Source organism: Penaeus monodon, chromosome 14, assembly GCF_015228065.2.
Source record: "Penaeus monodon isolate SGIC_2016 chromosome 14, NSTDA_Pmon_1, whole genome shotgun sequence".
Lineage (NCBI taxonomy): Eukaryota > Metazoa > Arthropoda > Malacostraca > Decapoda > Penaeidae > Penaeus > Penaeus monodon.
This window is the reverse complement of record NC_051399.1, coordinates 15209493-15223654: the sequence shown is the minus strand read 5'-3', so window position 1 is coordinate 15223654 and position 14162 is coordinate 15209493. Positions and strand designations below refer to the sequence as shown.

Genomic DNA, 14162 nt, shown 5'->3' with positions numbered 1-14162 from the left:
AAAAAAAAAGAGGGAAAAAAAATAAAAAAAAAAAAGGGAAAAAAAAAAAAAAAAAAAAAAAAAAAAAAAATGAGAAGGGGGGGGGGGGGGGAAAAAAAAAAGAAAAAAAATAGGGAAATAAAAAAAAAGGAAAAAATATTATGGGAAAAAAATAAAAACAAAAAATTAAATATTTTTAATAATTAAAAATGATAAAAAAAAAAAAAAATAAAAGAATAAAAATAAAAAAATATTTTTTTTAAAAATTTTTAAATTTAATTTTTAATAAATTATTTTTATAGAAAAAAAAAATAAAAATTATTATATTAAAAATTTTAAATTATATAAAAAAATAATTTTATTTTAAAAAAAAAATATAAAATTTTTAATTTAATATTTTAATATAAAGGTTTTTGGGGGGTTTTTTGGGGAATAATAAAAATATAAAAATTTTAAATTTATAATTTTTTTAAATTATAGAAATTTTTATAAAATTTTAAAAGAATATTTTAAAATTTATAAAAAATAAATAAATAAAATTATAAAAATTTAGTATTAGAATAAAAAAATTTTTTTTTAAAATTTATTATTATATATTTTTTTATTTATATATTAAAAAAAAAATATATTATTTTAAAATTTAATATATATATTTTAAAAAGGGATGTATAATAAATTTAAAAATTATAAATATATAATTTTTATAAAAAAATTTAATTAAATAAAATATAATATAAGAAAAATATAATAAAAATTTTGGGTATTTTTGGGGGGTTTTTGGGGATTTATATATTTAAATATATAATTATAAATAAAAAAATTAAATATATAATTAAAATTTTTTATATAAATATATATTTATAATATAAAAAAAATAAAAATTTAATTATATTATATAAATTATTTAGTATTATTTTAAAAAAATTTTTATATATAATTTTTAAAATGATAGATTTTTATATAAAAATTTTTAAAAAAAAAAATTATATATAAATTAAAATATATAATATATTTTTTTTTAAAAAAAAATTTTATATTTTATATATATTTTAAAATTTATTATATATATTAATTTTTTTTAAATATATAAATATTTATTAAAAATTTAATATAATTAAATATATAATAAATTTTTTTTTAAAATAAAAATTATTATTAAAAATATTTTATTTTTAAATAATAATAAAAAATTATTTATATTTTTTAAAAATTAATTAAAAATAAAAAGAAAAAAATTTTTTATAAATATATAGTAAAAAAAAAAAAATTAAAAGAAAATTTTAAAGGATAAAAAAGAAAAATATATAATAAAAAAAATTTAAAAAGGGAAAAAAAATAGTAAAAAAATAAAAAATTTAAAAAAAATAAGAATTTTAAAAAAATTTTAAGAAAAAAAAAAAAAATAAAAGAAAAAAAAAAAAAAAAAAAAAAATATTAAAAAAAAATAAAAAAAAAATAAAAAAAAAAAAAAAAAAAAAAAAAAAAAAAAAAAAAAACAATAAAAAAAAAAAAAAAAAAAAAAAATTTTATAAAATTAAAAAAATTTTTAAAAAAAAAAATAAAAAAAAAAAAAAAAAAAAAATAAAAGAAAAAAATAAGTTTTTTTAAAAAAAGGAAAAACAAAAAAAAAAAAAAAATTTTTTTAATAAAATTTAAAAAAAAAATTTTAATAAAAAAAAAATTTTAAATTTAATAAATTTTAAAATTATAAATTAAAATTAGTTTTTTTTTAAAATACATTTTTTTAAAATTAAAATATTAAAAAAATAAAAAAATAAAAAAATTTTAATAAATTTTAATTTTTTAAAAAAAAAAATTTATATATAAAAATATTAATTTATATATTATTTTAATTAATTATATAAAATTTTTTTAATTATTATTTTATAAAATTTTATGATTTTATTTTTTTTTAAATAAATAAAAATTTTTTTTAAAAATTATATATTTAATATTTTAAAAATTAAATAATATAAAAATTTTATAAATATATATATAAAAATAATTTAAAAAAAAAAAATTTATATTAAAATTTTTAATATAAAATAATATTTTTAAAAATTTTATAAATATATTTTAAAAAATTTTAATATAAATATAAAAAAAAGAATTTAAAATTTTTTATAATTTTTTATAAAATTTATTATATAAATAAAATATTTTATTTATATTATATATATAAATTTATTTAAAAATTTTTAGAAAAAATAATTATATATAATTTTAATTTTTTTAAAATTTTTTTTAATATATTTAAAATATATATAAAAAAAATTAAAATTAAAAATTTTTAAAATAAATATTAAATATATTTTAATTATATAAATATAAAAAAATAATAATAAAAAAAATTATATATAAAAAAATTATAAAAAATTTAAATAAAATTTAAATTTAAAATTATATTTTATAATTTATAATAAATTTTTAAAAAAATTTTTTTTTATAAATATTAATATATTAAAATATATATATATATATAAATAAATTATAAATATATATATTAAATTTTTATAATATTATTTTTTTTTTAAATTTTTTAAAAATATATATATTTTTTTTTAAAATTAGAATAATATATTTTATATAAATAATATAAATAAAAATTAAAATTTATTATATATATTATTTTAATTATTAAAAAAAAAATTTTTATTAATATTTTTTAAATATATTTAATAAATTAATTTTTAAAATTTGTTTTTTTAAAAATATTATTTATTTAAAAATTTATAAATATAAAATTTATTTATATAATTTTTAAATATAATATATATATAAAAAATTTTTAATTATATAATAAAAAATTTTATAAAAAATATTTTTATTTAATTAAAAAATTTTTTAATATAATTTTTTAATAAAAAATTTATTTAAAATTTAATATTTTTAAAAAATTTATAAAATATTAAAAATTTTTTAAAAATTTTAAAAAAGTTTATATATAAAATATTTTTATAAAAATTTATTTAAATTTATATTAAATTTTTTTAAAAATTTAATAAAAATAATATAAAAAAATTTTTTTTTTAAAAATTTTTAAATATTATAATATAAATATTTTAATTATAGAATTATAATTATTTTATAAAAAATATTAAAATAATATTTATAAATATTATATATATTTTTTATTTATTTATTTATATATATATTTATTTTAATATAAATTTTTTAAAAAATTATTTTTTAAAATAAATATATTTTATATATAATATTAATTTTTTTTAAAAAATTTATTATAATTTTTTTTAATATATTATATATATTAATTTTAAAAAAAAAAAAATTTTTAAAAAAAAAATTTTTTTAAAGTAAAAATATAAATTTTTTTTTAAAATTAAAATTTTTTTTAAAAAAAATTTTATAAAATAATTAAAAAAATAAAATAATATAAAAAAAAATATAATAAATTTTTAAAATTTTAAAAATAAATTTAAATAAAAAATTTTATAATATTATAAAAAATTTATTTTTAAAAATTATAAATATAAAAAATATTTAAAATTTTTTAAAAATTTTTATATATATTTAAATTATTATTTTTTAATTTTAAAATTAATAAAAAATTTATAATATATTTAAAAATTTATAATATATATATATATTTTTATTATTTATTTTTTTATATATTTTTTAATTTTTTTAAATTATATTTTATATATTTTTAAATTTATTATTTTTTTAAATATATTATTTTAAAATTAAATTTTAATATTATATATATATATAAATATATATTATAAAATTTTTTAAAAAATTATATTAAAATTTAATTTTTTATTTTTTTTAAAAATATATATTAAAAAAATTTAAATATTAAAATTATAAAAAAAAAATTTAAAAAATATAAAATAAAAATTTTTAAAAATATTAAAAATATTAATATAAAATATAAATTTAAATATTTTAAATTTTTAAAAAAAAAAATTTATAGTTTAAAATAAAAAAAAAATTTATAAAATTTTAAAAATATAAAAAAAAAATAAATATTATAATAAAAAAATTTTTTAATATTAAAAAATTTATATTTTAATTTATAAATAAATTTATTAAATATAAAAAATTTTTTAATTATATTTAAAATTTAAAATAATATTTTTTTAAAAAAAAAATAATAATATAAAACAAAAATATATATAAAAATATTATAATATATAAAATTTATAAGATAATTATAATATATATAAAAAAAAAATTTTTAATATAATTTTTAAAATTTTTTTTTAAAATAAAAATATTAAAAAATAAAAAAATTATAAAATTAATATATATAAAAATTTTAAAATTTTTAAAATTTTAAATAATAAAAATTAATAAAAAAATTTTGTAAAAAATAAAAATTAGATTTTAAAAAAATTAAAAAATTATTAATAATTTAATTTTTTAAAATTTATATTAGTTTTTATTAAAAAATTTAATTAATATAGTATATAATAATAAATATTATATAAAATTATAGATAAATTTTATTATATAAAATATAAAAATTTATATAATAAAAAATAAAAATTAATTTTTTTTTTTTATAAATAATTTTTTTTTTATTTATATTATAATAAAAATTTTATAGATATAATAAAATTTAAATTATATAAAATTAATATAAAATTTAAAAAATTTTAAGGAGAAAATAATAAATTTATAAAAATTTTTAAATAAAAATATATTTTTTAAAAAATTTTTATAATTATAAAATTTAATAATTTTAAAAATTTTTTTTTTAAATATAAAAATTATTTAAAAAAATTTAAATATTTATATAAATTTTTTTTAAATAATTAATAAATTTTTTAATTTTAAAAATTATATATTTTTTATATATAAAAATTTTATTAAAATTTATTTTTTATATATTTATATATTTAAATTATTTTAAAAAATTTATAAAATTTTAATATTTTTAAATATATATTTTAAATTTTTTATTTATTTTTTTTTAATATAAAATTTTTTTATTTTAATATAATTTTTATTATAAAAAATTTTTAATATAAAATTTAAAAAAAAAATTTTTTATAATATATTTATATATATATTATATATATATATATTTTTTATATATAAATTATATATATAAATATAAAATTTTTATATATATATTAATTTTTAATATAAAATTTATATAAAAAATTTTTATTTTAAAATAAATTATAAAATTTTTTTTTTAAAAAATTTTATAATATTTATATAAATAAAAAAAATTTTTATTAGATTATTAATTATAAAATTTTATAATTTTTTTTAAAAATAAATTTTTAAAAATATATTATTTTTATATATATTAATTTTTTATATAAAAATTAATATTTTTTTTTTTTTAAAAAATTTTAAAATATATATAAATTAAAAATTTTAAAAATTTTTAAAATTTAAAATTAATTATAATAAAATTTATATTTAATATTTATAAAAAAAATTTTTATATAATATTATATAAATATTATTTTAAATATTAATATATTTAATAAAAAAAATTTAATTATTAAATATATAATTTAAAATTTTATTTTAAAAAAAAAGTATATATTTTAAATAATATATAAAATTAAAATTTATAAAAAATTTAATTTTTAAATATATATTTTTTTATATTTATATATTTTTATATATATTTTTTTTTAAATTAAATTTTTAAAAAAAATATATTTATATAAAAATTTATATTATAAAAAAATTTTATATATTTTATATAAAATTTAATTATATATAATTTAAATATATAATTATAATATATTTAATATATATTAATAATTTTTATATATAATATTTTAAAAAAAAAAAATATATTTAATATATAATATTTATTTTATTTTTAAATTAAAAAAACTTATTATATATTTTTATTTATAAAAATATATATATAAAAATTAAATATATTTTTTTTTTTTAAAAAATATATTTTAAAATTTTAAAATAATATATAAAAAAATTTATATATATTATTATATATTTTTAAATATATTTATAATTATAATTTTATATTATAAAAAAAAAATTTTTAAAAAATTTTTTTTATTTTATTTAAATATATTATTTAAATATATTAATTTTTTTATATATAATATTTATTTTAAATATATATAAATATATATTTTTAAAAATATATATTTTTTATAATATTTTTAAAAAATTTAATATTTTATTTTTATGATTTATATATTTTTATTTTATTTTAAAGTAAAATTAAATTAATAAAAAAATTTTTTTTTTTAAAATTTATTTTTTTTAATTTATATAAAAAAAATTTTTTTTTAAATATTATTTAATATATATATTATTTTTTAAAAAATTTTAGTTATTTATAATATATAAAAAAATTTTTATATTTTTTAAAATTATATATAAAAAAATTTATAAAAAAATAATTATATTTATGTATATTAATGAGATATTTATAAATTTTTAGATAAAAAATTAAATATTAAAAAAATATTTTTTAAAAATATTTTTAAATTTTAATTATAAAAAGGATAAATTTTAAAGGGGAAAAATAAATTAAAATTTTTTATAAAATTATAATTATATATTATTTATATATTTTTTATTTTATATTTTAAAAAATTTATAAAAAAAAAATTTTTAATAAAAATTAAATAAAAAATTTTTATAATTTTATTTAAAAAAATTTTTTTAAAATATTATTTTTTCCCTTTAATTTTTTTAATTTTTAAATTAAAAATTTTATTAAAAAAAATAATAAAAAATTTTTTAATTAAATCAAATTTAATTTATTTTAATTTTATATATTTTAAATTTTAATTATTTTTTAATTAAAAAAATATAAAAAAACCCTAATGAAAAATAAAAATTTAAAATTAATTTTTTTTTTGTTTTTTTTTTTTTTTTTTTCCCCCCTTTTTTTTTTTTTTTTTAAAAAAAAATTTTATTTTTTTTTCTTTCTTTCTTTTTTTTTTTTTTTTTTTTTCCTTTCCCTCCTTTGGGTGAAAATTTTCCCAAGGGAGGAAGAAATTTCCCCTTCCCCCTTTTTTTCCAAGGGTTAAAAAAAAAATGATGGGGATGCCAAGGGGGGGAGCAAAGTCAATTCAAAGCAAAAAAAAAAAAAAATTTTTTAAGGGAAAAGGGAGGAAAGGTTTTAAATTTCCAAGGGATAAAAAAAAAAAAAAAAAAAAAAAAAAAGAAAAAAAACTAATTTTTTTTTAATAAGGAAGCTTTAAGGGGTTTTTCGGGGGTTTTTAAAAGGGGGTTTTTTTAATGGAAAAAAAAGGTTTTGTCCCTTTGGGGAAAAATTTTCAAGGGAAATTTCATTCCCTCGGCAGGAATTTCCAGGTAATTTTTGGGTTTAAAATGTAATTTTAGAAAAAAATTTTCTTGTTTTAAAAATTTTAAAAACCCGGGGAAAGGCAAGATATAGGTAAAAAAAATGAAATTTTAGAGCATTTTTTTTCTTTTTATAAAGAATTGTTTAAAAAAAAAATTTTTTTTAATTTTTTTTAATTTACAAAAGTTTGAAAACTTTTAAAATTACATTTCCCCAATTTTTTTAAAATTGTTTAAATTTTTTCCCCCTTTTCTTTATGTCCCTATGGGGGGTTTTTTTTTAGAAAAAAAATATATTTTTAAGAACAATCAATAGACAATCCACTAGAAAAAATTTTTCCCCTGGAAGAACTTATTCCCCCCATTGTAATTGTTCTGCTTCTTATGTAAGGGTTGACCCCCCCCCACCCCCCCCCAAGATCTTTTTTGCCCCCTCCGGGTCGATCCCCCCCCCCCCGTAAAAATTTTTTTTACTAATTACACCAAAAAAAGGATATTTAAAAAATGTCCCTAGAATGCTGTTTTTTTCTCCTTTTTGTTACTCACTCGCCTGTTTTGGACTTCCTGAGGTGCATGGCTTTGAGAAGGGTAGTATAGCAGTGTTCAGAGTCGTGTCCAAAGGAGACCCTTTGGGGTTAAGGCCGGGAGAATGAAATTTTTGGGGTCCGTAATTAAGGGCAAGTCTCCAATACCTCTAATAAAGCTACAAAATCTTCATGCCCATGGTAAGCCTGGAAAAATTAGTGAGGAAAACAGTTCACCCCTCGGGGTCCCCTTGAAGGGAAAGGGGCTAAAAATAAAAAAGGGAATGCTTTTCCCATGGCCCCCCTAAAATATTATGATAGCCAGAGTCAGTTTTCACCCTTTCAAATGATTCTCCCCCCTTAAGATAATAGTAGAAGGGGTTGGGGAAAAAAGGGGGAAAAGGGAAAGGGGAAAGAAAAGACCTGCAAAATTACGAGTAAGGGCGGGTTCAAGGCAGGTGATCCTCAGTTTTTGGGTCCGTCCCCATTTCCCTGCCACCCAAAATAACAAGGGACAGGGGAGCATTCTTCCCTTTTTTGACCCTCAAATTGGTCTTTTGAAGCCTTTTGTTCTGTTTTGCTCTAAAAGCTGGCGGGCCTTTGCAAGACTAATTTATTTTGGGTTAGTAGTATTTGAAAACCAGCTGGCTTTGTTAACCTTGTATAGTCTATTTTCCAGAATGGGTATCCTATGGCATTCATCCACCCTGTTCAGATGAAGAAAAATTCCTTCTCCAATCTGATGAAATCCAGTAATTTTTCTGAACCATGTCCATTTGTTGAAATTATTATTTGGGGGGGTTGCAGGGTGTCTCTTAATCATGCCTTGTCCACTTTTTTGTAGGTTTTTTACCAGATACTTGATCTGCAATTCAACTCATATTCCCCAAAATAATCTGTCAATTTTCCAATGAAGTTACTCCTATGGCCATCTTCCTCTACCTCTGAAACCACTTCAGACCTTTTTGTATCCCTCCTAGAAATAGCATATAATATTTAAAATCATTCACTAATGAATCAGATTAACTTGACCCCAATTTTTTTGACCCGATTTTTGTGTATTCAAAATTGCATTGACCTTATGGCTTCAGTTTCATTTTTCAGGGGGCCTACACAAGCTGTAAAAGCGTACTTGAACATCATGTAAAGATGCAACCTTTTCAAAGTTGGCAGAAAAATTATTTTAAAATTTTAGTAAAAAAGTTCAGGTTTAGGTGCATGGCAAACCCTAAAAGGGAACCAATTACAGTCGAGATTAAAAAAAACTGCCTGGCAAAGTGAGCTACTTGTCTGGCTATCTCACTGGTTTAGGCCCTTGGGTGCAGTGGCTTTGATAATGGATGCTGCTCCTTGATCAGTGCATTATAAATACATTGACTTTTATGGCTCTAATATTCTAGTCTGCCCAACTGCTTACTTTTCAGTGTTTTATTCAGAATCAACAACTGGCTTGCCCTGAATCAAAGGAAAGGAGAAAAATATCCTCTTACTGGTTCAACGTTTTTTTCATATGGGTCATCTTTGTATCAGTACTAGGACAACCACATTTTTTGGTGTATATATGTATATATATATTTTTTTTCACAACTGATGAAAAAGGTGTTGAGATTTCCAACTTGTGTACAATAAAGGTTTCTGAGGTTAATGCATAAAACCAAACTGGGATGCAACAAAATCTGAAGATCAGGATTAGTCATAAGCAAACCCATTTTTTTTTAGTAAGAGGAAACTGGGTTAACTACAGTCTCCCTGGCTGTAAGCTGACAACCATGAACAATGCCACACACTCATTCTATGTACTTGGAACTAACAACTTGCTTGTTACAACTTAAACACTTTCTCCCCTTTAATGAATACCTGGCTTAAAAATGTTTATTTCTTTTTCTGATGACATTTTGTAAATGCATACATTGTAAATATCCATTCCAATACATTTTTGTGGAACACTTTTGCTATTTCCAATTCATTTTATTCAGTTTCTGATGTATCATAATTAATCAAAACATTTGCTCATCTTTAAAATTTAAAGAGTATATATAACTTTGGGTGTCATCTTACTAAAGGTAATTGACAAGAAAACTACATCTTCATATTTTATGTTATATTGAACAAAAAAATATTGATTTGCCACTAACTCAGTATAAAAATACATTTTCCGTTAGGTACTGGCAAAAGTTAAAATAATTTCAAACAAGAGACCCTATACTCTTTCCAGAATAAATACAGTAATAATTATATTATTATTATTTTGTGCATTACCATTCAAATATTAGTTAATGTAATGTGGGTACAGAACTCAGATAACCTCTTGAGGGTAATATTCCTACAGGCACAATTCAGTGGTACCCCTGGAATGTATCCTCTGATGGACATTAGATCCACATTACACATACAGAAGCACTGTACACTAATTGACAATAAAGAGAGCAGGAATACAGATGTACATTTCCAGGGAGATAAAAGTTTTCTACAATGAGATGACATCTGATCTCAGCTTGGAATTGTTACATGAAAAATAGTGATTAGTGTTCTCTACAAATATACTTCTCTTTTCTTATAGGTTATCATAATGACACTGGGAATAAGATAATGCATATGAAAAGGCTGTGAACCTGCTACATTTCACTAATTGTTTTCAGAAACTGTGAATAAATTAAAGGAAGAAATTACAAAAATAATTTTTTGTTATGAATCTAATTCTCTTCATAAAATTGTTAAAGAAAGACATGACTGACTAAATATAATACATGCTTTATGTACTGGCTATATTCATATGCACTTCCTCAAGGGTTTCAAATTTGTTATAAACAACTGAATAATTCTTCTGAAACCCACTCCTACATTTTACATCCAAGAAGATTCATCCTCAAGGTATAATATCACATGTCTGTATGCAATGAAATGTACCCTTGAAACTTCTCTTGCCAGAAGGCACACTGACATCCTTTTATCACACTTGAAAAATACCAGTTATCACCCAATGCACAGTCACCCGCATTAAACACGCATTCACAATATACTACATAAAACTCAAGGTAGAACTCTATCTGGAAGTATTTGTCTCTTCTTTTTTTCATCCCTGAATGAGAAATTATAGTGTAGATTCCTTTCCTCACTTGCTTCCTTCACCTTTATCTCTTTGATTTTGACTTTGAATTGCATCTTTAGACTCGCCATCTTTTCCTTTGGAATCATCCCCATCTTTATCCTTCTTATTCTTAATAAGCTCCATCAAGGAATCAATTCTTGTTGGCTGTGCAATCTGGAGAACCATGTGTGCTTCCTCCAGGATTAAGAGGCCATTGCGTGCATCCCCTGATGCAAGGTTATGTCTTTGTAACATGTTTCCTGTAAAAAAAAAGAAAAAAGAAAGAAAAAAGAAAAAAATTAAACATCATACATTCATTTTGTAAGATTTATATCACATAAAAAGAGAGAAAAAAAGAAAAAAAGAAAGAAAAAAAAAAAGAAGAGGAGAGAGAGAGATAGAGAGAGAACGAAAGGGTAAAATAGAATAGATGATAGATGATATAGAGAAAGAGAGAAAAGAAAGAAGGAAGAAAATGAGAGAAAGAGAATAAAAATAAATAAATAATATAAAGTTTTATCAGTATAACTTTCATTGTCATTCTCACTTTCATCTGTATGTATATGTATATGATATTATATATAATAGTTATATATATATATATATATATATATATATATTTCTATTTATATATTGTTTCTATTAGATTATATATATATATATATAGATATATATATATATATATATTATATATATAATGTATATATATGTATATATATGTATATATATGTATATATAATATATATATGAATATATATGTATATTATATTATATATATATATATATACATAAAACATATTTAAACTATATACACATATATATAAATTGACAAATGTAGTACAGGTATGAATGAGACTATATCTACAATACAAGAGATGATTTACATCTCTTGTATGTGAAGATATTCATTCATTCATACCTGTCTACATATATAAAATATATATACATATACAAATATATGGATACATATACATATATATTATACATATATATATGTATATGTATGCATATATTTGTATATATGTATATATATTTGTATATATATGTAGACAAGGTATGAATGAGAATGAATATCTTCACAATACAAGAGATGTAAATACATCTCTTGTATTGTGAAGATATTCAGTCTCATTCATACCTTGTCTACATTTGTCAATTGTATATATATGTGTATATATGTTTAAATATGTTTTTATGTATATATATGTATATATATGTATATATACATATATATTCATATATATACTTATATATACATATATATACATTATATACATATATATACATTATATATATATATATATATATATATATATATATATATATATATATATATATATATATATATATATATATATATATATACATATACATATACATACAGAGTGAAAGTGAGAATGACAATGAAAGTATACTGATAGAAACTGTATATTAATTTATTTTATTTTTATTGCTCTCTCTCTCTCTCTCTCTCTCTCTCTCTCTCTCTCTCTCTCTCTCTCTCTCTCTCTCTCTCTCTCTCTCTCTCTCTCTCTCTCTCTCTCTCTCTTTCTTGTTTTTTCTTTTCTTTTTTTCTTTTTTTTCTCTCTTTTTTTTGTGATGATAAATCTTACAAAATGAATGTATGATGTTTAATTTTTTTCTTTCTTTCTTTCTTTTTTCTTTTTTTTACAGGAACATGTTACAAGAAGACATAACCTTGCATCAGGGGATGCACGCAATGGCCTCTTAATCCTGGAGGAAGCACACATGGTTCTCCAGATTGCACAGCCAACAAGAATTGATTCCTTGATGGAGCTTATTAAGAATAAGAAGGATAAAGATGGGGATGATTCCAAAGGAAAAGATGGCGAGTCTAAAGATGCAATTCAAAGTCAAAATCAAAGAGATAAAGGTGAAGGAAGCAAGTGAGGAAAGGAATCTACACTATAATTTCTCATTCAGGGATGAAAAAAGAAGAGACAAATACTTCCAGATAGAGTTCTACCTTGAGTTTTATGTAGTATATTGTGAATGCGTGTTTAATGCGGGTGACTGTGCATTGGGTGATAACTGGTATTTTTCAAGTGTGATAAAAGGATGTCAGTGTGCCTTCTGGCAAGAGAAGTTTCAAGGGTACATTTCATTGCCATACAGACATGTGATATTATACCTTGAGGATGAATCTTCTTGGATGTAAAATGTAGGAGTGGGTTTCAGAAGAATTATTCAGTTGTTTATAACAAATTTGAAACCCTTGAGGAAGTGCATATGAATATAGCCAGTACATAAAGCATGTATTATATTTAGTCAGTCATGTCTTTCTTTACAATTTTATGAAGAGAATTAGATTCATAACAAAAAATTATTTTTGTAATTTCTTCCTTTAATTTATTCACAGTTTCTGAAAACAATTAGTGAAATGTAGCAGGTTCACAGCCTTTTCATATGCATTATCTTATTCCCAGTGTCATTATGATAACCTATAAGAAAAGAGAAGTATATTTGTAGAGAACACTAATCACTATTTTTCATGTAACAATTCCAAGCTGAGATCAGATGTCATCTCATTGTAGAAAACTTTTATCTCCCTGGAAATGTACATCTGTATTCCTGCTCTCTTTATTGTCAATTAGTGTACAGTGCTTCTGTATGTGTAATGTGGATCTAATGTCCATCAGAGGATACATTCCAGGGGTACCACTGAATTGTGCCTGTAGGAATATTACCCTCAAGAGGTTATCTGAGTTCTGTACCCACATTACATTAACTAATATTTGAATGGTAATGCACAAAATAATAATAATATAATTATTACTGTATTTATTCTGGAAAGAGTATAGGGTCTCTTGTTTGAAATTATTTTAACTTTTGCCAGTACCTAACGGAAAATGTATTTTTATACTGAGTTAGTGGCAAATCAATATTTTTTTGTTCAATATAACATAAAATATGAAGATGTAGTTTTCTTGTCAATTACCTTTAGTAAGATGACACCCAAAGTTATATATACTCTTTAAATTTTAAAGATGAGCAAATGTTTTGATTAATTATGATACATCAGAAACTGAATAAAATGAATTGGAAATAGCAAAAGTGTTCCACAAAAATGTATTGGAATGGATATTTACAATGTATGCATTTACAAAATGTCATCAGAAAAAGAAATAAACATTTTTAAGCCAGGTATTCATTAAAGGGGAGAAAGTGTTTAAGTTGTAACAAGCAAGTTGTTAGTTCCAAGTACATAGAATGAGTGTGTGGCATTGTTCATGGTTGTCAGCTTACAGCCAGGGAGACTGTAGTTAACC

At 17.3% G+C, this 14162-nt stretch overlaps 1 protein-coding gene across 6 annotated transcripts in view; it reads left to right on the top strand.

Moving 5' to 3' along the window:
• The window catches only part of LOC119580917 (protein bric-a-brac 2-like), a 54257-nt gene extending 40449 nt beyond the window's left edge, over positions 1-13808 (top strand). For 5 of the 6 annotated variants that reach the window (XM_037929154.1, XM_037929156.1, XM_037929153.1 and 2 more), the window contains exon 8: positions 12547-13808. In XM_037929154.1, coding sequence (XP_037785082.1) covers positions 12547-12783 — 237 coding nt within the window. In that variant the 3' untranslated portion in view covers positions 12784-13808. The remainder of the gene's footprint in view (positions 1-12546) is intronic. The other variant, XM_037929157.1, reaches the window with a different exon arrangement.
• Positions 13809-14162: the final 354 nt, after the last annotated feature.